The sequence below is a fragment of the Thamnophis sirtalis genome, unplaced genomic scaffold (genome assembly GCF_051295495.1).
Source record: "Thamnophis sirtalis isolate CommonGarterSnake01/CBP01778 unplaced genomic scaffold, rThaSir2_p1.2 scaffold_4, whole genome shotgun sequence".
Taxonomy (NCBI): Eukaryota; Metazoa; Chordata; class Lepidosauria; order Squamata; family Natricidae; genus Thamnophis; species Thamnophis sirtalis.
Window position 1 is genome coordinate 102797886 of NW_028261384.1, and position 25338 is coordinate 102823223.

Below are 25338 nucleotides of genomic sequence, written 5' to 3' on the forward strand. Positions count from 1 at the left end.
GATGCGGGGGGGAAAGAGGGTGGGGGGAGAAACGTCCCCTCGGTGGTTTTCCTCCTCTCTTGTGGGACCAGGCGTGGAGAAAAGAGGGCGCTCGGGGGGAGCTTGAGGGAGAAGGCGAGGAGCGGGCGCCGTTGCTTGGACGCGAGCGACTGAAGGGCCCGAGGAGGCGGCAGAACAACTGCAGACGCTGCAGGTGGCAGTAGAGACGTCGGAGCTTCCCTTTGGCTTGACACGGGCTAAGGAGGCGGCGCTGCTTGAGCATGAAGCTGTCTGGCAGCGGCAACATAGATAGTGGTCGCCGCCGCCGGTCTCTCGAATCGCGGTAGTGGCCGGAGCCGTGGATGCTGCGGCGGAGGCGCCTGGCCTTTCTCCTCGTCCTGCCGCGGAAAGTCCCGCAGATCTTTTGATGATGACGATGAATTCTCTGGCCGAGAGCCTGCTGGGACCGCCGGACCCGTCTAAAGCGGCTTTTCTGGACTTCGGGCTGGGCGCCCCGACTTCTCCTCACCAGCAGCCTCAGACCTCGCAGCCGCAGCAGCATCCGACCACCTTGGCGGCCCCTTACTCGCTCCAAGCCTTGCACCCGCTGCCGCCGCCTCCGCAGCAGACCCCGCACGACGGCGGCGTCTTTCCTTCTCCTGCCGCCTCCTACGGCAGCAGACCCCTGGCCTATCCCCCTTACCCCGGGGCGGCCGGTGGCAGTCCTCACGCCTTCTACCACCACCACCACCACGGCACCTCCTTCTCGACATACCAGCAGACCTCGAGCACCCTGGGCCACGGGACGAGGCTGGAGGAGACGGGTAAGGGGAGGCTGGTTAGTTTGGGCGAAGGGGCGGGAGGCAAGCCCGGGGCGGCTGGAACCCCCTCCCACCTAATTCAGGGGGGGGGGATGCAATCTCCGTTATTTTATCCGGATGATAGGATTCCGACACGGTCACCCTTGAACACCAGTCGAGAACAGCCACTTCTTGGAGCCACCAAAAGATTGGGCTACAGCTCCCGCTGTCCGAGAGAACAGGTCCACGGCCTCCGGAATAATGAGAGTTATAGTGCAGCACATCTGGAAGGAAGGGGGCTGAAGGAATGTGGACAGAAATGTGCTGTTTTCGAAGCCTTACGAGGGAATTGGGGAGAAATGGGAGGTATAGGAATGGAACAAATCAGTATTAGTATCCGTCACTAACGAAGAATGTTACCCTTTCCTTTATTGGGGGTGGGGGGATGGGTTGACACGCAGATTAAGAATTAATGAGAGAGAGATATGAATTGCCCTTTTCTAAATTAAAAGTTATCCTGAATTTGTTCGTTCAAAAATAAAGCTGAGGTCGCAAATTTAGACGAGACTTCCCTGTTCCATTGCACGCAAAGAGGGTTGAGCCACATTGGCCTCTCCTCCGTGGGATGAAAGAGTCCTCAATTCCTCCTGGAGAATGTGAATCAAAAATGGATCGAAAATTTGAGGCCACTCCAACAAGTGTCAGTGAAATGTTTTTGGTGGGGTTTTTTTTGCATTTGCTCAGTATAAAATCTGCATTGCCTGCCGTTTCGTTTGCAGCACACTCTTAGATCTGAGTTGAGGCAAGCATTTCAATTACTGCACAATTATTTACAAGTAAGGAGTCTATGGGACGGCGGTCTACTTATATGAGATTTCTCGTCCCTGCATCCTTACTGGCAATCTCTGGAAATCTAAACTAAGATAAAAATGACAAAAGAAATAGAACCCAACACTTTATTCAGAAAGGCTACCTTTTAGAAAATGAAAAAAAAATGCTTTTGCGATGAAATAAATTACAACCCATTGTGTTATGCCACCCTTAGATCATACAATTAGAGAGACAGATCTTAACTTGAATGAAGTATCAGATGGAATAGCTTGCACATGATTAAAAAACGTATTTTGGTGAACATTTATTTCTTTTCTTCCTCATCCCCCACCAGTTTTTTTTCCAAAGAAACAGCACCAGTTTCTCTTCTCTGCTTTTCTCCCCCCTCATCCCCATTACCAGGTGGAAAGGGTCTGCTCCTCCTGAACCTCTTGTTCCTGAAGTCCATTTGATAAGCATCAAAACTTCACAGGGCCACGACTGAAGCTCTAGCACATGGATCTAAGGAGGAGAAAGGCAGTCCTCTTGGGGGCAAACAGGCAGCTCTTGAGTAATGCACCTCTGATGCCCAAGCAGCCAGAGGAGGAAATCTCATTAGTTTCTCTCCTCAAGACCTTTAGAAACTGGGATATTGCTTTTTAGATTGTGTGATCACAATGAGTGCTGAGGTCAAATTAAACCAGAGAATACTAGGTTGGGAAAGGTTACTAGTTAGGGTTTGTATTTTAATGAATAGTTGAGCAGTGATGAAATAATGTGCAAGCTTTCAAGACTCTTAATAGAAGAATTGGTGCAAAGATGCAAGAAAAACAGTAAAATTAATAATGTTGAAAGTAAAAATAACTACTCCAATCTTGATGGAAAGGATCAGATTGAGGAAGGGGCCAAATTGACCTAGCCGGCTGGAGATAATAGGCATTGCAAACTTGTCTGAACAGTACCAAATGAGAAGGGGGAATGCCTGCAGCTCAGTGTTTTTTGCAACTCCCAGAATTCCCCAGGCTTCATGCTGCCACCAGTCAGCAAGCAGGCTGGAGAGTTCTAGGAACTGGAAATCACACATCTTAAAGTTGCCAAGGTTGAAAAAACTTTGCTCTAGTAACTTTTGGTTCCTGGATGCTATTCTGCTTTGAGACTTAGTGTTCAGTTGACTTACATGCCTGTGGTACTCTTTCAAGGTTGCATAAGAGACCATGGACATCTTTAATATATTTTGTTTTGCTAAGAGCAATCCAGACAAATGATGATGCAAGCAATTTAAATGTGACATCTCACTTATTTCTGACCAAAGTCATTTCACCCTGCTGGAATGAAACTTTCTTTTTGCTAACTGCATTTGTTTATATCTTTCCTGGAAACGTCCCTTTCCTCCCCAGCCCATCTAGATTGAACATGCCTCTGGGCACAGCTCTGTTGTTTTGCTGGTTTTCATTGCTATGTCAAACAACCAGGTACACTGAAGTGCTCTATAAATAACTTACTACAGGAGGTAGAAATTGTTCAGGAAGCCACCTGGAAAAATCCAATAGCAGCTCAAAGGTAGATGGTATAGAATGAAGCTTTTGTTGATGTGCAGAGTGACTCTTTTTACCCCTACTGCTTGGATATTTTCCACCCTCTTGATATAGTGCTTCTAGAAGGAACAGGAATTAAGACCTGTTTTTTTTCCCTGGATTAAGTTTTACCTCTAAATCTGGTCTCATCTTCAGGTTTTAGACTTCATTCTCTAAAAGTTCCTGCATTCAATAAATTGAGTCAGATATGCCATGTTGCTCCTCACCTGACAATTTATATTGTTTTACTCCCTCCACATATGTGTGCTTTTTCACTAGCTTTCTAGTCCAAATTCCGCTTTAAAGAAAAATAAACTTTCCATTTCCAGGATGTTCCTAGAAACATTTATCTAATTATCTATCACTTTGAATTGGAGATTACTACTCATTATCTTTTGGCACAGAAAATGTACTGTTTTGCTTTTGATTTTCTACCATCTTTATTAAGAACTTTCTTCCAGGCCTATGTTCAAGGACACTTAGTCTAACAATATAGGAATTCTTTCTTTCCAATCCCTTCTTCCACTAAAGGATGCCATTTTAGTCCATGTTCATGGGATTTCTAAATATTTAAGAAACTTGATGTTAGTAGAATCCTTTAATATAATACTGATTGACTTTTAAAAATGTATATTGCATATAAAAATATGAATAACATTCTTGTTAATTTACAACCCAGGAAAATGTCCCTTGAAGTCATACAACTTGGCTTCAAACTAAGATCACAAGAAACATATTGTTTAAAAATGAAATTATCTTCTGAACTGTGATAAACTGAGTTATTTCTTTTGGAGCCAGCTGAGGTTTTTTAATATATATATATAATTTAAAAGAAGCAACAGCACTTAAAAAAAAATCATCCATGGTTTTTAAATGTAAAAATCAAAGGTTGTAATTTAAGTATTAATTTATGCTTTTATTGTGCGATTTATTTTTTTTCTTATCTAGCAATGAAATGCTTTGGAGAAGAGAAAATAAGGACTATAACATTATTTATGTTTTAGAATGCACTAGTGAAGTTTTTAAAAGGTTATTCAACTATAGTATTCAACTATAGTATCTAATACTATTTTTAAAACTTGGAGCAGTGTTCCTTTCTAATTGTAAAGGTATTCTGACTTTAAGGTTAATCCATAACCCCTAGGCTATGTGTCTCACACACACCCCTCAACCCCCATCTGTCCAAACTTCATAGAAACCTTTCCCAGAATTCCATGAGACCAGTTTGCTAAATTTAAGGGAAGCTCACATTAGTTTGCTTTAAACAATGCCTTGATTACACAGGTACACAAGTTGAAAGTGGACAATTTCCAGAATTGTTTGGTGATCAACAGCTGTCAGAAAGATAAAGGAAACATGGACATTAGAGATTCAGAGAGAGATATCTTTCCCTGCCAAAATAAAACAGGAGGTTTTAATTTAAGCATATCAATAGCGATTTATTTGCAGTGATGGCAATACTGGAAGCAAAATGCTTCTACAGTTGGTGAAAAGCAAAGGGACGCTCTTCCTTTTTTGGAGAAATAGCCTCGCCTCGCCCCTTGCCTGTTTCTGCAAAGAAAAGAATCCCTGGGTTAGTAATGCTGGTGCGTGCTCCCTACTGAAGTTAGGTGTTTATTAAATGTCCCTTATTTACTTGTACTATATAATATTTTTTTAAATTTTAATTGGTACCTGTCAAATGAATACGTGAAAGAGAAAGCGTCTTGCTACCGTTTGAAACTAAATGCAGCAGCCAGCGAAAGGGGTCCCTCGCTGGCCCTTTGGCTGAAGAACTAAAACTATTTAAGGCGAGACAGTGGATCCCACCGGCAGCTAATTAATTAGCAGTTACTAATTGTTATGAACCCGAAGAGTGGGGAAGGGGGAGCCACAGCAAATATTCCAAATCGGGCAGCAAGGAACCGCGGCTGTAGTGCGCGCGCGCGCGCGCGCCCCCACTGAAGGATTGAGCGATCTCCGTTTCGGAATTGTGTTAATTTTCACTCCGATTTGTGGACTAGGCAAAGCGCTTCGTTTTTAGTTGCAAGGTTTTCCAGGTTTGTTCAGAAGCAGGTCGCCGCGGAGGGTCTGTTTCCCATCGCGGTTCGCTGCATCATCCAGCTGTTGTTGCTGGGGACAATGTATCAGCCACGGGAACTTTCTCCGACGTGGTTTATTCTAGCGTCAACCACCACTGCGGTGGAAAGCCGATCTTCATGACTGAGTTACATCGGCCCAGCAATATAACAAAACGTGCCAAAATCCATAGAAGTTATTCTTTTTAGGCCAGATTCATTCGCTCAGAGCGACCGTGTTTTATTGAACAAAACACGCCTGGTTGGGTCCGCACAATGCCTAACAAATCTATTATGGTTTAATTCGAGTAGGAGCCCAGCCCCAGCTTGCGCTCCTAAGAGTATTTCCCAGCAAGTTAGTTTATTCTGCTGAATAAAAAGCCGTCCCCTTCCAGTTAAATGGGCTTCGCCTGAACTGCATCTCAGCGCAGTTTTTTGCTTGAAGTTTATGGGAAGATCAGAAGGAAGTGACGACCCCCTTCTATTGTCCGAGGAGGTGGTTTTTCCACCAGACATGGGTAACCTACCTGGTACACTCGAAATGGCTGGGGCTACATTTCCCATCATCTTTTGCCATTGATCATTCTGGTTGGACATAATGGGGGTTTAAATCAAACACAACGGGAAGGTACCAGGTGATTGCCTATTTCTGTGGCTTTTTCTTTGGAGTCGTACATCATGTCTTCCTTCGTGAGAGTCTTCATAAGCATTTTCCTACCCTCCTTTCAAATGTCTTCCAAAGGGCGGTTTACAAACATAGGTTGGACAGGCCAAGGACGCTACCGTTGCCGATCTTAAGTCAAGGAGGTCGGTAGGATTTGAGGCTGGCTGGCTGGGTGGATGGGAATCTAGCAATAACTTGAGCGATTGAAACAACGACCTCGTTCATACAATAGACTGAGTCTTCATGGGAGTTGTTTGTTCGGGCTAGAAGGCTTCATAAATGCAAACCAGCATATTATTCTATAAATTGGTGCATCTTCGAGGCGAATGAATGGCGGTGTCCAATTCCTGTTTACTCAGAAACAAGCCCACATTCATTTCACAGGCCTTTCTCAGTGCGTGTAAACCTATCGTTGCAATCCTTACCGATTTTTAATACATATATTTTAAATTTTTGGTAGTGAACCGGCTTGTGTAGAATTGCACCGCGAAATTGAATTTCATCGGGGAACTCAACAAACCTATCCGGGGATTGCGCTGTGTGAAGATGCAGTCTTGTGCGGATTTTTCATTTTTTTTTTTTACTTTATATAGGGGGTGGGGGACGTCCTTCATTCAGGCATTCCTCCGAGATGGGGAAAAGAATATGAGGCTGAATACCGAGCTTCTGGAGGAAACAGGGGAGCCTGCCCCCTACTCTTTACCCCAACCACACCCTTCGCGGAACAGGTGGACTGCGAGCCTTTGGACTCTTCCTTGAAACTCACTCACGGCCCATGAGCGCTTGAGGGTCGTTTGAGGTGACTCATACAACTCAAAAGTGATGCCGGTCGGGAGGTGTTCAAAATAGTTGTTTAAAATCTCCCCCCTCCTCAAAGAAGTAACAGTGCCCGGATCATGAAATGGACGCGTTGTGTGAGTCAAAGACAAAGAAAAAGCTCACTTTGGTAAGCTTAAAACAGTCTTAATAGTTCATGTGTTTTGGAAACCTGGACTGACCTTTCTTTTTACGCGAAGCCAATATTCAAGCGGATTTCCCATGTCCCACCGCCCTGAGTAAAATACTAGTTTCTCTGTTGCAATCTGCCTCGTTTCTATCCTGTCATTCTCCTGCCTGATGTAGTGGAAAACCTTAATTCCCCATTAATTCTTACCAGGTTAGTGCTAAATCTTCAATCTTCTCTAATCAAAAGCTGAATTACAAACCAACTTTTCAAGTAGATCAGCCAATAAAAACTTAAGGGCTCTTTGATTCATCTTTTAAAGGAAACCAAAATCAGTTTTATTTAGCAATTAAAGGTACAAACCATTAGATTCGCCTTGTCTCTGTCAAACAAATTTTACTTTACTTATTTGTAAAGGGATGTATAATTTAAGATAGTGGAGCTGGTAGAAGCTAAGTGACTGGTAATTTATTTAAATGCATATTAGTTTACTGTATCTGACCCTAGTTTTAGAGTAATTAACAGTTATTAGATAATAGGGGCAAACGTGCCAGTTTCACTTAGTGTTCTTGTAAATTTCTCCTTCCCACGCATTCACAAGGTTCCTATTATCTGTCTCGGGCATATTCTTGTTCTTATTATTCCAAGAAGCCTGCTAACACACAATAGAGTTCCTTAAAAAAACAATAACTAGGGGAAACCCCAGAGTTTAAGAAATAGTTTATATAATACAATGAAAAAATACCAGAGTGTGAGAAAAAAGATCCACATTAAGAAAATACAGTTATTAACTTAACGGACGGTTTACAAAATAGAGAGAAACCATTCAAGTTTCCAAGAATTCTTTATTACATAGATTATTTCTAGACGAAAGGGGGAGGGGTGGCGTTTAAACCTTTACCGTCCTCCCTCTGATTTTCTAATCAGTTTGCCTTAGGAAAACCTAGTATCTAACCATTGCGTGGTTTATTAAGAAGGGTTTTGGCCAATATGATTTCCTCCCAATCCATGGATGGGCAACACAGACAAAAACAACCAATTTGCATTGGTATCTCCAGGCATTGGAGATTTCGGATTGGATCTGCGTTCCAATCCGAGTTCCCCAATAGAAGTGGGGAGGGGCGGAATAACTGCAGAAGGAAACCCCTTTTTGGAGATTGTATGATGCTGGTGCACCATCTCAGACACAATTTTTCACAATTTGCCTTTATACACACAACCCTGTTCTATGCAAACAAGAAAGTACCGCACCGTATGCCTAATTACAAAGACGGGGTGTACTTGAAAGGAGAAAAGGGAATAAATGCACGATTCGATGGATTTCCCCTTCACTCTGCCCCTCCTCGTCCTTTTCGCTTCTCACCTTTCTGGGGGCCTCTCAAGCTGCTTCAGTTTGGAGAAAAGCACACTCCATTCCGAAACACAAGCTCACCAGCCACCCCTAAATGTAGTGGCGTAGCAGACGGATACAAACACGCTGGTTAATAAATACTTAAATTTTGGAAGGAGAAATTTGGGTCTAGCTAAAGGGGAGTCCCGTTGAACTTGGTAGGGCGTGTCTCGTCCTGCTTGCAATTCAATCTCTGGGGTTTGCAGGTCCGGCTCCAGGCCGGCGGATATTCGAAGCATCTCTTCCCCCCCTCCCCTTCCCTCTCTCCCTCTTTTCTTCGAGAGAGAACAAGTTTGAGGTGTGGCTCTCCCTTTTCTTTTCTTTTTTCTTTTTCTCTTTCTGCTATTACATTTTATCTTTTTAATTAGGGCAGACATGGGCCAGGCGTCTCGGAGTTTGGTCTTGGGTTGATTTTTAAATTAAATTATTCCTTTAGGGTTTCGGATGTGTCTTTTTAAACTCTGTTCTCCGCGGGCTGCGTGGAAGCGGTTGACGCCTGTTCAGCTCACTCACTCACTCTCACACACACACCTCAAGTTGATTTGCCAAATCAACACAACCCGAAGCTTTTTTTTATTTTTATTTTTTGCTTTTTCATGGAATCCCAGACCTCTCGACGCTGCCCTTCGAGTTGTAGGGATTTTGTACGGCGGTCTCGTGCGTCGTCGGTTTTGTTCAACAATAAGAAGACCGCCCGATTGAGGCAAATGCCAGCGAAGTTGCAAAGCTACAGCTAGATTTCAGGTGGCAGCCCTGTTGAAATAGGGGCGAGAGTGTTTTTGAGTAAAGACAGCTTGCGTTAGCGATTAAAGTGGTGGTAGGGGCGAAAATAAGGCCGAACTTCGGGGGAAAGTGATTTGGGGAACAAATTGAAACTTCTTCCGCTTCTTTATAGTTTAGATCAATGCCAGAAAACTTACTTTCCCTCCCACTATTTTCTCCAGCAGCCAGAACTACTGAAATCCAGTTTTAATCATCTCGGAAAATTCTTCAGTTGGTTTAAATCGATTCGCTGCCCATCAGATCGAATCATTTAATTCCTCACTTAATGAACCGATTTTTTAAAGGAGTAGATCTTTTGGGAAGATCAAACCGGCTGAAATCATCACTTGATCACTTGACACGTGTGCCGCCATATTCGTTTTGAATATGATGATGATGATGATGATGATTAGGCAGAAAGATACAGTTAAAAAAAAGGCAAAGACAAAGAGTTTAACCCATTAAACTGACCAAACTCAAATCCAGTTATTGGATTTGAGTCGATTGCAAGATAGCTGTCTGAAAACGAGGGAAGGGTTTTTACTTTCTTCATAGCTCAGTCGACTTCCAATATTTCCACTCCATCTCTTCTACAAGGCAGATTAATAACATCACCCAACCATCGTTGAGATGCTATAAAGATATATAGGTTGATACTTATTGGCTGCAAATAAGCACTCCTGTACATAATATTCCCCAGGAGATTCACCTGTCGGCTTTCATCTCAGTTATAATCTGGTCCATATTGACTTTCTCTTCTGTGTTCAGAGTGTAGTAAACGGGATTTTATTTAAATACGACATAATCTGCCTTTGAAAGTAACCTCTTCCAAAGAGGTAGACAATAACGTTCAAAAGCGTGTAATTACACTTTAAACAAACTTACAAAAACAATATTTTCTTTGTATTCTTGTCCGTGTTGGGAGACAGGAAGAAAAGCTGTAGATGGATTTCTGGTTTCTGCCTTGCTGTTTTCTATGGCATACTTCATTTTTGCCCAGGATTGTAGCACTTAATGCAATCTAAACAACTTTACTCAATTGATTTGTTTGGGGAAGTAAATGTGCACATAGCAGTTGTCACCTTAATCGAAGTGCTTACTCAGAAGTAAGATCACCAGAGGTTTGTAGCTATTTCTCCCTCCTTTCCCTCTCCTTAATATTGAAACACATCATAAAAGTGACATGGACTTTCTCCCCCTCCCCCAATATCTTTATCTGCACCTTCTTTTTCTTAAGTGAAAAGTTGATTTTGTTTCTGGCTGCGTCCTAATCCTTTCCAGTAATGCCTCTTGCTTTAAACCTGAATCATTCACTTTGGCTGGAACATGAATCAACTTTGTAGTGCCAGAGCATATTCTTATGACACCCACTAAGTCCCCAATTCTACACCCTTCTGGAACTTGATATCAGTGTATAAAATTGAACTTACTTTTGGGTAAAGCTTGCAGAACAGTCATCTTAGGATAATTATGAATTCTGGTCCTAAACTCCACTGTGCTGGGTCCTTATTGGGATTTAGCAAATAATCAGTATGTCATTCTGTAGATTGCACAGCTTTTATCCTCTCGGCAGTGGTTCTGACCTTCATAGTTGTAGAAGTTGTCCTTTCAATCAACTAAACCTTCAGTTGCTGAAATCTACACTCCATTACTTAAACTTGAGGGTGCTTTCTGCTTGACCTATATGAGAAGCAGAGGTTTACAACCTAAGTCCCAGGGCCACATGGGGCACCCATATGCCTGCAAAGGCATTCTTTTATTATCTGACTGAATTTAAAAAAAAACTAAATATGAAAGTAGAGATTATATGGATATCTTTTTATTATAATGTCAATGTCAATTTTGATTGCTCCTTCCATGATTTTTGAGAACACAGCCGCAGTTGCTAACAGTTGTACATGCAACACCATGTCCATCCTTGGCCCAGGAAAGTTGGGCACTTCTGGTTTACAGAAAACTCTAGTATATTAAGTCATAATATCAAGCTCCAAGGAAAACCACCATAGTCATAATGATTGAGGACAAGGGGTCCTTTTTTTGTCAAATCCTCATTTGGAGGTCATCAGGTTGGGGAAAGATCAGAAGATGAGCCAATTAAAATGATTCAGATAAAAATCCAAACAAGATTAGGAAATTAGGCACACTCTGTAGGAATGTTAGCTGGCGTAGATTGTATGAATCTGGTCCAATGCAAGCTGTCTGAGTCAATATGATTACTAAATTTGAATAAGCTGCATTATTAATACTATTGGCTGTATTTGCTACCTTTCTATTGAGTGAGATAAGAATCATGTTTAGAGTACTTAGCATAATACATCTTATAATTTTATGTTAGTGATAGTTTTATCCAATTACCCTAGGGAAGAACAGCCTACTTCCCATAAGGCATTGCTGAATTACTATTTCCAACATTCTTATTGTTGATCATACTAGGTAGGCTGCTATGAACTATAGTTCAGCAATATGTGGGCCACAGGCTCTCCAACATCCCAGCGAGGAAGGACAGTCATATGCAGTCATATAAATGGGATGTCAGGATTCATTCCTCCCTTGAACTCTAATGCACCATTTTATTTGTGGCAATGGCTCTTCTGTGAGTTTAGCTTGCAATTCAATGTGCTGGACAAATTTAGGCAAGAGTGTTAATTCAGTAAATGATGCTACAAGAATCCAGCCAGTGTTTTGGTTCATCCATGGTTCAGTGAGTTGGACAATACCAAAAAAAGTCAGTTTCATAAACTGTGGTTCAATTAACCACAGCTTAGTAAGCAAAACTAGTTTTGTTTCCATGGTATTGAAATACAGTAAATGTGTAGCTCTCCTGTGGGTTTGCAACCATTGTTTTATCAGGAATTGTACTCTTTGTTGATTTTCATCTTATGCATGGTTATTTAAAAATGCATTGAATATGATTTGTTCTATGCATTTTGCAGAGTTAGATTTATGCTTATATGGATGTGAAGTGCATTGAGGTCTTCTAATTTTGAGGAAGGATGCCTGGAAATGCAGAATGCTCTGAAAAACTGAATCATCAAGGTTTTCAATCAAAGAGTTGCTGAGAAAGAGAAGGGAGAAAACCAATCTACTAGTTTAATACATGGGATGAAATTTTAAAGGAAAATAATACTTATATTAAATTAGAAGGGTAATTATAAATGTACTGGTAGTTTATTTTCTTCCTTAAGTGCTGCAGTACAGCAAATCCTCTGGCAGCCCGAGTGAGTTTCTTTAGTTCTGCATTGCACCTTTCTTTCAGGACAAAAGCTTGAGAAGAGGTATCTTAAAATGCTGCCTTCCATTCCTCTGCAATCATATCTGTTTTTTAGAACTATTCAGTTGGTCTCCATGGTAGGTAATAAACCTGTCAAGAACATCCATGATTATAGACCAGCCTGTTCAATCTGGAGTTCTCCAAATTTATTGGATTTTTTTAGGGTAGAGTTTCTCAATCTTGGCAACTTTAAGATACACGGACTTCAACTCCCAGACATCCCCAACTGGTGGTACTTAGGGAATCATGATAATACAAATCTACTGCTGTCCCCCCCAAATGTGGAAAGCCATGTTAAAGAATGAATTATATTCCAGGTGAGACTTTGTGTCTCTGTGTGCATATAGCCACTTATTCAGATCTGTTTGATTACACCACCAATAGAAGAATTTACCAGGATTGATATTCATTTGTAGGGCTGTGATCTCACCAATATTCCAGAAATGCGGCAGCACCAATCCCAGGACTGAGCTACATTTTGCTATTGAAGTCTATATTTGATCAGGTTTGCAAAGGATACGTGGTGGTCAGGGTTGAAATAATGATTATGCATGGATTAAATTCTTGTTTTGGTTTCTTTCGTGTGCATTTTCTTTGTGTGTTGCTTTCCTCCTTAAAAGTCCACGTTGAACTAAAATGTAGCAAAGAAAAAAAATAAAGGAAAAAAGGTACACTTTAAGGAACAGGATTTTTTTTCTTTCTAAGCTAAGGCAATGTAGGAAGTCTTTAAAAAAACAGAGTAGCAAACTTTAGAAAACAATTCTTTTTTTAAAAAAGATGTTATTATCTGTAAGGGAGCAGCATCTTATAATTCCCTCCCACTGTCTCTGTATTTTATTTTTCAGCTTGTCAAAACTTTGTGTCTTGGGTTATCACTTCTATTGTGGGTTCTCCAGTAGCACATGGATGTGGTTTACTGAGGCGTCTAGGGAGTATTCTTCCTTAAGCTGAAGAGTTTGGCTTGCTCTTTGCACATGAACTAAGCTTCTTAATTAAATCTGCACTGGTGAGAATTAAAGGCAGCCCTGTAGAGGGATCTCTTCTTCTTCCCCTGACACAGTTTCAAACAGAGATGAGGGAAAACAAGGCCTCTGATTGGGCCACAACTGCTCTCTGAAACTGTTTGCATTTTGCAGGGTTGCTTTCTTCTGCTCAATTATTTTCTCCCGGGGAGAGGGCAGGTTTTTAAAAACACAGAGGATAATGAGGAATTCTTGCCACAATGCAGTAAGCTTGGAATGCTCATCAAATCTAATAGGCCGGGAAGAACCGGGTACACAAGCTGGATTCTTTGTACATTGTTGTTGTCTTTGTTGTTTTTAGCAAACTATATCAAAATGCACAGAAAAAATGCCATTGATCAAACATATCTTGCAATTTGACGTTGTATCTCTCATTCCATTTCCCCTCTCTCTGCAGCTCTTTCCTCCCTTTTTAACCCAGGAAAAAAAATGAACCTTTGAGCTTGAAATATAAACAGATGTCAGGTTAATCCCCGCCCCAAACTTTGCTCCTTTGGAGAGAAGATAAGCTTTTTGTAATAGATTGAATTTAATCGTGCTGCATCATATGACCTGAATAAACACTTTCTATGGGTTCATCCGTATCGTTTGCAGCCTGATCGACAGCTGCTTCAGTAGCCTGTTCTTGTTATTTAAACTCCTTCTTGCCCATGTTATCTCAATCAATCAAAAACGACTTGGGCAATTTGATAATTCCATAGTGAAAGAATATTGTTAATTAACCAATCAGATCAAGTTATAATATCACAAAGCCAGTTCAGGATGATGGCACTCCTGCTTCTCTTCATTCTTAATGGCTATGCTTTTCATCTTGCGTATTTAGGTAGGCCAATCAACTAAGCAGTGGGACCCAACCTTTTGGGTACTGGTTCTGTGGAGAGAGGTTTTGCTGCGGACTGGAGGAGGCATGGTTTTGTGTGCTGCCTGCATCCCACAGATGTGGCTTCACTTATTTGGGAAGCCCAGTTTCTGGCATGTTGCTGACTGGTGCCGGTTCATGGATCGTGGGTTGGAGACTCCTGTACTAAAGTGTTTTCAGACTGTCAAACACTTTTCTGAAAAACGTTTTGTTTGAGCAGAATGTCAGTGAACAAAGAGTGCACGACAGCTTAATTGCCAAATTTCTTTATTCAGATCACAAGTATTTCAAAGTCATTTGTTTGTTTTTTCTGTTAAATAATCTTCCTGACGATACTCTTTATTTGTGCTGGAAATCTACTGGAGCTCAAATTTCTCCCCCAAATTCCTATCTTCACCATTTATTCAGGGTACATCCTAACCTTAATTTAAATCCAAATCCACTAATTAACAGTCCCTTTCTAATGAATTTAGTTTAGATAATGATTCAAGAAACATCCTTGTTCGACATGACAATAGTTTGTGGTGGTTCATTCTGGAAATAATATTTTCTCCAAGACAATACATGCACATTTGTGGGATATTGGATCCACATTTGGCACTTATCTCCAGTGTCCTCCCCATCCGCACCCCTAAATGGGTGAAAATACCTTGGGGAGCCTGGGAGTCAGAGCGATCTCTATTGTATTACAGTGTAGATGCAGCTGCCCTTAAAGAAGGCTTGTAAATTCCAGCTGATGCAAAAGGCTACCAATGAGGGTTTAAATACATAGGGAGACAATGGTATATCCTTGGACTAAGCCCATCTTTCCAGCTCTTCATATGATTCAATGGTCTTTCCTGAGTTCTTTAATGGCAAAAAGTAATTATCACCATTCAGAATTTAGGAGCAGACTTGTTTTCTGGTTGACTGTATCTTGGGTTCCTGTCAATGTATTCTTGTTGGGATCTATAATTCCCATTATTTAATTGTGCCAAGATCAAACAGTGACTTATTGAAGGAGCCCATAAAGATAAATAATACCCATTCTTGATAAAGGAAACACTTCCATTGTAACTTCATCCATATCTAAATTGTCTATAAGTTTAGTTTTTTCATTGGAACTATCAATTACTGAGAGCTGTCAAGTTTCTGGAATTCATTACTCTAGAAGTACATATACCATGAGGTTTAGGCTTATATTTTTCCTTTACATAGATTTAATTTTCAGACTGGTAAATTTGGAACAAGGAGCCTTTGAGCATACACAGAGTAAATTTCCACCATTTATCATATCCATTATGAGTGGTGAGTATTCGGGTCAGATATCATGATATTCTTGATACCTTTCAACTTAGAATTTGTTTTACATCTACAAAATTAACAGATGGACATATTATGCTTTCTGGATACACAATTATATCATAACAGTAAGTTGCCAACAGCATTTGTGGTTATTACCTCAGAAATCTGACATGGGCAATTGCATCATGTTTCATTGAAATTTATTGCTTTGTTGTTGCTGAAAAGTGCCAAAGCAGTTGCAAAGTTAGAAATCCAAGGAATTCACTATTATCTTTATAACCTGGGAGGCAAAGCGGTATACATGGTGCTTTCCTCTCCAATGTTATCCTCACAACAACCTTATGAGGAGGATTACACTGAGGGATAAACAAGGCACAAAGGTGCTTATTGACCTTCATAGTGGAGCGGAGGTGAAACTAGGGGTTTTCTTGTCCAGCATTTTTTCAGTAGCCCCATGTTGAAACACTAATTTAAAAATTGCAAATAAGTATTGACACAAATATGAATCTCAAGTCTGCTTAAAACCAAGCAGTTCAGCAGCCACTGATGTTGGCTTCAGCTACACGTTGAATCTTACTTTTTCTCTTTAATTCTGTTTTTCCCCCCAAAAGAACTGGAGAAATCAACCATCATAGAGAATGGAGAAATCCGTATCAATGGAAAAGGGAAGAAAATACGGAAACCACGCACCATTTATTCTAGCCTTCAGCTCCAGGCCCTCAACCAGCGATTCCAACAAACCCAATATCTGGCATTACCTGAACGGGCAGAATTAGCAGCACAGCTGGGCCTGACCCAAACACAGGTGAGATTCTCTATTGATTTATACCTTCCACTTCTTACCCATCAATCCCTGCTTTCTGAGAGCGATAATCTCCACAACAGCCCTGTAAAATTGATTAGAATAAAGATGATGAATTGCTTAAATCTAGCTCTTTCCATCTTGTACAAGGGTATCAAACTCATGACCTGCAGGCTGGATGCGTCACACACACCCCTTTTAGCAAGGGGGCGGGGAAAGTTGCAATACATCATATAATGACATGTCATAACGAGTTTGACACCCCTGATCCAGCAGATGAAACTAAGTTGCCAAGTGGTTTTCAACCTTGGCATTTTTTAAGATGTGTAGACTTCAACTCTTAGAATTCCCCAGCCGTTCATACTGGAAAATTTAATGCTGGCTGGGGAATTCTGGGAATTAAAGTCCACATATTTTAAAGTTCTCAAGGTTGAGAAACATCAATCTAGAAGCCACTGGGAGGTATATTTAATATTGAAAAACTGGTGGATAGGAAAGAGATTTTTATCCTGTATTGTCTTCTGAAAGGTGCAGTCTGGATTTCTGTTCTAGATATTAAAAATAAAACAACCACTGGAGTAGGGCAAAAAAAGAATTATAAAATAAGGCTGAAGAACCTGATTTGTAGTGTTCTAACTGAACTTCAGCTCCCAATGGCCCATGGCCCTGTTGGCCATGCTACAAGGCCAGTGTTTCTCAACCTTGGCAACTTGAAGATGTCTGGACTTCAACTCCCAGAATTCCCCAGCCAGCATTCGCTGGCTGGGGAATTCTGGGAGTTGAAGTCCAGACATCTTCAAGTTGCCAAGGTTGAGAAACACTCTACTAGGCCTTCTGAGAATTGTACTTTTCTCAATCTGCTTGCATGTTAACCCTCATGAGTAATTGACCTATAAAGGGATTATGGCTAATGTTTTTCACATTCAGAACAATGTATTATTATAATTGTGGTTGCAATCTTTCTTTCCCCACTTTAAAGCCAAGTACTAATGCTATTATTGTGTTGAGTACCTTACAGCCCCCTATTTCTTACTGAGCTGTACCATATTAACATCATTAATTAACCTGATGTTGCAGAAGGACTCTTGTATATCAATTTCAGAAATTCTGGCTTTCCAAGGGTATTGTATACTTTCTCCAGACTTCTTTTGTTCTTCCCAACTATTTTATGTCTTCACAACTGACCTGGGAGATAGATTAAGATGGCCCCAAATCAACCAGTAACCTTGTCAACTGAGCAAGATTTTAAATCTCTGATCCCTTCCCTGGTGACTTAATTGTTGCACCATGGCTTTTAAAGTATGATCTTTGAGGAAAGAAAGTTTACTTTCTTGGGACACTACAAAGACAAAATAAGTAATGAAATAAGTATCACAATAAGTAATACATAGAACAGTGTGTTTGCATCAAATTGAAACACTGCAATAACTTATCATTTCTGCTGATAACATTGCTTGGATAGTGGATAAGTTGCAATCAGAAAATTTTGGGAAACTCAGATGTACACCCCCCTAAAAAAACCACCTTAGGAAATAAGTTTAAATGTGGGGGAAGGAAACTTCCAATCATCTGGATGAAGACTGAATCTGGCATGGTGGATATAAAATATGGACTGATTGATAAAAGAAAGAAATATGGCATTATAGGAGATGCTAGGTACCAGAGATAGATGGAAATGGAGTCATTACAATATTTCATATAGACATCAACATTTCATAGCAGATTCTATGGATACAAAGTAATAAGTTGATAATAATTGCAGCATTTAATGTGTTAGAATCAATTCCCAGAGGATGCTGCATTCTGTCTTAATACGATAGGTGATATGTAAGGATGGACATATGAGTTATGAGAATAGGGGAGGTTGTCACTGAAGACATGGCTTGGAAAGACCTGGAAATCTTCCAAGATTCAGTGCTGTCAAAAGTCCCTCACACACAACTGCCTCTTTGACAGATGGCTAAGCCACTTAAAGAGATAATTTGAGACAGATGAATGGCACAGATGAGATCCTAGCCAGAGGAACTTAAAAACTTTTTTAAGTGTACCATTCAAGGAAAATGGTAGAATCTATGTGCTTTTGGAAGGCAGGATGGCACAAAGCTAAAGCTGTGAATTGTTATAAATAAATGTTCTTTTTCCAGATAGAGCATTTACAAATCTACTATTGATATATCAAAAAGTGGAACTTGCTTGGTCTTCTTCTACTTATTTGTCCCTTGGAATGCAGAAAGAAACCAAACAGCCAATCATCTTTTCCCAAGAGACTCCTCGGGTTATGAGTGTTCTCGAAGAGATCATCTTAGCTTCTGGATGGGTGTGTGATAGATATTTCACAATGCAGTCCTAGTTTTTAGAAATGGTGCCACACAAAGCAAGGCTCTGTCTCACTTTCATGTGAAACAATGTTGTGCTCCTACAGAAATAGATTATTCTGCTGTACATTTACATTTTTTAAATCCATCAAATAGTTGCATGGACATTAAGACCATTCTTGATTTGTTCCTAAATGGAGTACCAGCATGGGATCATAATCATTTTTTTTGTCATATTCCAATGCTTTCTTCTCACTGCCAGAACATATGTGAATGAGGCTTAAACTACAGTTAGTTACACTCTCACACTAAAGAAATACCCCCCCTCCAAATCACAATACCCCCCCCCTTCAAACCACAACACTGCCAAGATCAATGTCAGGTAAATTAAAATTTGTTAGACTTTGTTTATAAGTTGAACTTGAAACAAAACTAGCTAGAGATCAACAGAGGGGATAGCAAATTTTACTTCCCTATAGTTTAGGGCCAACAAAAGATGTGTGTATATATCAGCAGTTTAAAACTTGCACTTGCATGAAATTTCTCTTTTTGAGCCACAAACGATAGGCCCTTGTTTTCTCTAAATAAGCAAGCCTTGCCATATCTCATTAATACATTATGGGTAGTGCCTATTTCTAATCTAGTTTTTATTTAGTTAGTTCAGAACTTGACAACTTTTAAGATGTGTGGACTTCAACTCCCAGAATTCCTCAAACAACACGCTGGGAGTTAAAGTCCGCACGTCTTAATATTCTGGGATTAATTCCAGTTTAATTGTTTAATTATGTATAATTATATATAAAATTGCTTTTTAAACTTTGCTAATTATTTTGAGGATATTTTTCTACATGAAAGGCTTAAAGTAATGTTTTTAGTAGATTAACTATCGTTTCTAGGTGCACCACTGTTAAGCAACCTTCTACTCCTCTCCGAATCTTCACTGAAATCAAACTCTCAATTTGATTAGAGTTTATGGGGAATCCAGCTCCTGGATGCAGTGTTTCTCAACTGTTTCCCTGAAGCTGGCTGGAGAATTTTGAGAGTTGAAGCTAAGATTGAGACACAAGCCTATTTTTAAAATGTCTATTCTGGCCCATATAGTATATTTGCCTATTCTTAAAAGGATTCCCAATATTTTGGTTAAGATGTAGGTTAAATGCAGTTTAAGGCAAATAAGTTTCTCTTTTCTGCTTTTAAGGAGCTATGTGAGTAATGATTACTTGGTCACACTAACACACTTGTTTTTTTTTAGAAATTGTGACTTGTCAGCTCAGTGCACTTGTTCAATAAAAGTCCTGGATAAACTTTTTTTAAAAAAATGAGAGCTGGAGGTGGTTTCAGGGAGGTTTCTCTTCTCCTGGGCTGAATGCATATCTTCTTTGTCCGGAAAATTTCCTTCTGGGCACACAGGCTTTGCTGGTTTCTGAAGCAGTACAAAAGCTTTCAAAACCTGTTTTCTGGGGACAAAAATGGGATGTGTTTACACTGTAAGCAGCAAATCCTTGTTTAGACTACCTTTTTTGGAGTGTGAATGAAGGAAATCTGTATCACAGCGAACATGTTTTTGATGATGTTAGACTTTCTTCTATTGCTGAAGTGTGCAGGGTTGTTGCTTGGGTAGTTCAAACGGGATTTGCTCACATAAATATATTGATGTGTTTATTCTCATTGTGTTTCTTTGTCATTGTTCATTTTATTCTATTTTACTTTTGTTTGCATGTCTTTTCATTTTTCTTCCTATTATTGCAAGCCATCTAGAGTGGCCTAACAGTGAGATAGGCAGTAAATGTAACAAACAAACAAACAAACAAACAAACAAACAAACAAACAAACAAACAGGAGGGAATCTAAGAAGCCAATGAATGCTGTTTGAGCATGCTCAATAGCCATAGCCTAGTTTGATCTTTCTTGGGGGGGGGGGGGATGGGGGACAGAAAACTATGAGGGAGATTGAATTATCAAAATTCTGATTGGTTGCACTAGGATCTGCAACATTATGCTTTAGCCCCATTGGTTCTAACTAAAGGCATATCTAAACATTCTATAACACTATTAGTGTGGGTCAGTGTTTTTTCAAACCTGGCCATTGTATGTTTTATGGACTTCAATTGCCAGAATTCCACAGTCAGAATCCTGGTTGGGGAATTCTGGGAGTTGAAGTTCACACATCTTAATCTGGCCAATTTTGAAAACAGCATTGTGAGATTGAACATACCAAGGATTCTTATGCTAATAATAGGCTGGACCTTGGTTTAGCTACACACCACTTATTGAATAATGATTTGCTGTGATGGCAGAAACAACTCCTGGCCTTTTTAATACCAGTCTTTCAAATTATTGGGAATTGCTCAGGTAGCTTTAGCTAGAAATGCTGAGACTTGAACCTAGGATCTTCTGTTGGCAAAGCACATGCTCTTTATCACTAGTCTCTGGCTGAATATCAAGCAGAGCTTTTTTTTTTTTTTTTAGATTAAAGCTAATCTATCAGATCACAATTTAATACATTTTAAGAATATTCCCTTCCTTGTAACTCTAGCTTCTCTCCCCCACTCCAACCTTCAGTGATAATTTTGTTTAGGAGGCAGCCTTTCCCTTTTGCTGGTTCATAGGTGAAGGAAGCATGATCATACAGGGAACAGACACGTTAAAAGAAAGAAATAGGTAAAATCCCAGAGAGGGAAATGCAGGGTAAGCTGAAGGAAGAAAGCACATTAAAAATGATAAAAGATTGACATTGTATCCCTTTCCCTAAAAACTCAGTCCTTGCTTTTGACCCCTTCTCCAGAATGCTTAATTTTCAGCAGGGTCCAGCCCAAAAGATATTTTTCTTGCTCTCTTTTTTCAGAAAGTTGTAGACTTGCTATCTTGATTCTAAAGTCTTCTTCTGTATTTTCTTTCTGCATTTTAAGTTCTTATCTGATGCAATGCATGGCACTCGAGCCAAATCTGCAAACTAATCAAAAAAGGTAGCGTCCCCGTACCGACGAGGGCTGCGGTGAGTGGGTGGGATCTCTTGCTTCAGACGCCTGTAGTTTTCCTTTTCCTCAACATGCCCTGAAGACCAGACTTTACACTTTGCCCTCCTTCAATCTTTCCACAAGTGCCTTTGTGCAATCGGCTTTGGAGGTGGAGGGAAGATGGGGAGGGGAGGAGCCCTGCTTGAAGCAACCAGCTAGGCCCAGGGTTAGGCTTCAACAGGGAGCCCGAGAAAGACATGTGAGAGCAGGCTGCCTGAGAAACGTTTAAAATCATGCTGCTCTTGGCAAGATCCCTGGGAAACGGGGGTGGGGGTGTTTGCTTGTTTTCCATTTTACAGATGAGGGGAATTAAGGAAGAAGGAAAGAGATAAGACCACTACTTGAAAGTAGCAGGAGCTACTCAACAGTCAACTTTTTGCCATAAGGGTGATTTATATTTGTATGTATGTGTATAAAGACATGCCATCTTTTAATTCCAGCATTCAAGGATGGTAGCAAACAATAAAATGCAGAGTACAAAAATAATTCAGAGGCAGTAATGAAAATCAGTGCAAGCCTTAATTATTAATTACAAGTCAGGCAAAAATACGTGTTTTGGCCACATTTCCAAAGGAAAGAGCAGTGGGTGATAAATGCAACTCCTATGGGACTGTATTACATACTTTGGGAATGATGCAGGCGAAGGTGTTTCTACTTTGTGCCATAGGGATTTCATCTTCCAGTGTAGACATTGTCAAAGGGGGCATGTCTACTCTTTGTAATGCCCAAACAGATTTGTAGCAAAAGCAATGGGCATTCAGACAATCTGAATTTAAGCAATTTAGTGCCTTTTCCAATATAGGCACTATGTGATTCCAATATTTTGTATTATTTTATATATAAAAGCTATTACTTCGGGAAAAGGCTGGAACTGTATATCCAAAGGCCTGTATTATACAGTATGTAATGCAGCTCCACTGCGTGAGCTGATTTCCTCTGTACTTTGCATTTTGGCAACACTTAACAAATTCATGTCAGATTTAACAGTGACCATCACTTTATAAAGATGTCCATGTAGGCCTAGTTCCAAGGTTGCCTGAAATTTAGATGAACAAAATCTTGAAAAGATGAAAGTTCAATGACTTCAAACTTTTATTAGAAACAGAACTAACAGAATTAAAATCACTCTTCAGAAACTTTTTAAAAAGTATCTCTTTAATCTAAGAACATGAAATTTTCTTCCTTTTAGTATTTCCAAATTATCCAACACCATTCATTTGTTATTTTCAAATGCCTCAGTATTCATGAATTTTAAGGATCTTGGAACAAGGATCATCTTACAAGAACCAATGAGGAAAAAATATAGAATTCTTCAATCTAAATAACAAATTTAGATTGTTATTTAGATTGTTATTCTGCTCAAATAACTATGAGTAGAAACTTTAGGTAGGGAGAAAATAAAAGCCATTAAAAGTAGAAAAATGTAGATGCAAGAAGTTCTGGATTAAACTCCTCCAAATTTTACTGTAGCTGTTCATACATTCTCTGCTTGCACCCATTTTCTCTTAACCCAGGTCAAGATTTGGTTCCAGAACAAACGTTCCAAATTCAAAAAGATTATGAAGCAGGGCTCCAGCATCCAAGAAGATAATTTACATAGCTCTTCATCTTTGTCCCCATGTTCACCCAACATACCTCCTCTTTGGGACATCCCCATGGCATGCAAAGGACCTCCTCTGCCTTCTAACACCTACATCAACAGCTTTGGACCTTGGTACCAACAGCCACAACACCAAGATGCCATGGGAAGGCCTCCAGTCATATGACAAAGACAAAAATTGGAATGTCAGACCATCTCATGTGCCCTTTTCTGTAAACCTCTGACCAGCTTTCCTGGTATAGGGTGGAGTTAATGGCTTCTTTGAAGGAATTTCCAGACCTTTTCCCTTGACAAGAAGCCCTCTAGCTGGAGATGACCGCCAATATAGACTTCCCTTCTCTGATCCAGGGCCATATCTAACAATGGTGACAGAATATGTGATGTAGAGATTGGGAAAGCGCCCCAGATCCCCTTGATTGCAAGTCAGGAGCCGCTGAGAAGAACCTCTTCAGTGGAAATTTATGAAAACAGTGCCTGTGTTATGGTTCCAAAGATAAGCTCATGAGTAATGTGGCCCTACATAGCATATTGTATAGTTGTATTAGGAATATTTTTTTTGCCATGAGTTTTGTTTACTTCTGTCAAGATTTCTGTGCCTTAAACAGTTTTGATAACAGATATAAATGAAATTGGTGTAAGCTTTTTTCCCTAATGTAGAGCTTCAGGCAGGGGTGAAAAGATTTCATCTTTTGTATCTCTGTCCATTATGCAGCTAGATAAAGGCATAGAAGCATTTATTCTATTTTTATGGCAATCTTAGTATAGAAGAACAGAATTCTATTTCAGAAAGGTATTAGAAAAATGGACTACTGAATTGGGTAAAAATTCACAAATGAAAGTCTATGCAAGGGGCAAGGAATCTGAGTTTTTCTGTCCCCACTGGACTCCATCTCCTATCAGCATGTCTGATGATAAAAGAGGATGGGTTTTGAAGTCCAACAGCTTATGGTACAGCTCCATACCCTTTTGAACAGTGGCACATGATTTGGGAAGTAAAATGCTGGTTATTCTGGAGATTTCTTCTCATGGGATTAAATTGGCAAGAAATATAGTATAACCCATCAAATTGTGTTCAATATTTTCCCACCTACAAAATAAATTACAGTTGTAGGTAGTGAATGACTATAAATATCCCCCAACTTACAAACATCAGTAAGTAGGTTTTGAAAATACTCAAAACATCATAAAGCCAATTTCTTAAAGATTATGTTTTAAGAAACCAAGAATTGTGTTTACAATTGACAAAAGGTTTATGGAATGTAATCCCCATAGTTGCCTAATGAAGTTTTTTGGGGGGGAAAACATATTTGTTTCAACCACTGTATGAAGTCCTCCCCATTTGAATAACTTTACCTGAATAATTTTAATTTTAGGTATCCTCCCCAATGCTTTGCCAAGCAGAATGACAAATGTTTTATTTATTGAAACAAAACCTTTGGTATATTGTATTGGTTTCTCTTTATAAACAGAATGTAAAACTATAAATATTTTCCTTTTTTTTTGTACACATAAATTTGTTATGCCTTTTCTTTATTTGGCTTGCAAAGTGTGAAGCTTAGGTTAAACCAGAGATAGTGATAAAGGATCTTCATGCTAATTCCTGCAAACTTAATTCATGGGTGCAAATAACACCTTGAGAAGCATTGGTCTCTAGCAGAACATACAAGAATTTGGTAACAAAAAACTCTGTGGAAGTTCACACATATGCAACCATTCTTGTTTGCTTGCTTGATCCAGAATTTTTGCTGGACTAGAGTGAATGCCTAAAACATTACAAGAGAACAAACTGATTTAGACTAGGATTCAACTATTCAGAATCCGTTGGCTTTCCTGTAGCTCTACATCCCTTCCTTAACAATTCAAGATTCACTCTGGGATTGAATGGGATGAGTTGTCTGAGACAATGAAATCCATTCCTTCCCATTCCAGGATCATCCCTCTTCTGAGGCAGAATGATTTAATTAATCATGAAAGGGAAGCAAAACATTAGTAATGTAATTTGTGCTATTTTTATTGCCTTCAAAGGACACAGAGACAGCTTCTGATATTTTCTGTTGGGAACCAAAAATGAATTGGATTACTTCACTTTGTGTTTTGTCTTAGGAGAGGTATCATTGTTGCAGGCGACAAATGCCCAATATTTACTGCTCCTTAAGGAGAGTTATTCCCCCCCACACACACATCTAAGC

General features: G+C 39.9%; 1 protein-coding gene across 1 annotated transcript; it reads left to right on the forward strand.

Annotated features, from left to right (window-relative positions):
* Nucleotides 1-250: 250 nt before the first annotated feature.
* DLX4 (distal-less homeobox 4) lies at nucleotides 251-24662 on the forward strand. The gene is made up of 3 exons (XM_014074929.2): nucleotides 251-803; nucleotides 16027-16220; nucleotides 23064-24662. The coding sequence occupies exons 1-3, from the start codon at nucleotides 407-409 to the stop codon at nucleotides 23313-23315; spliced, it is 843 nt and encodes a 280-aa protein (XP_013930404.2). The 5' UTR covers nucleotides 251-406; the 3' UTR covers nucleotides 23316-24662.
* The last annotated feature ends 676 nt before the right edge of the window (nucleotides 24663-25338 follow it).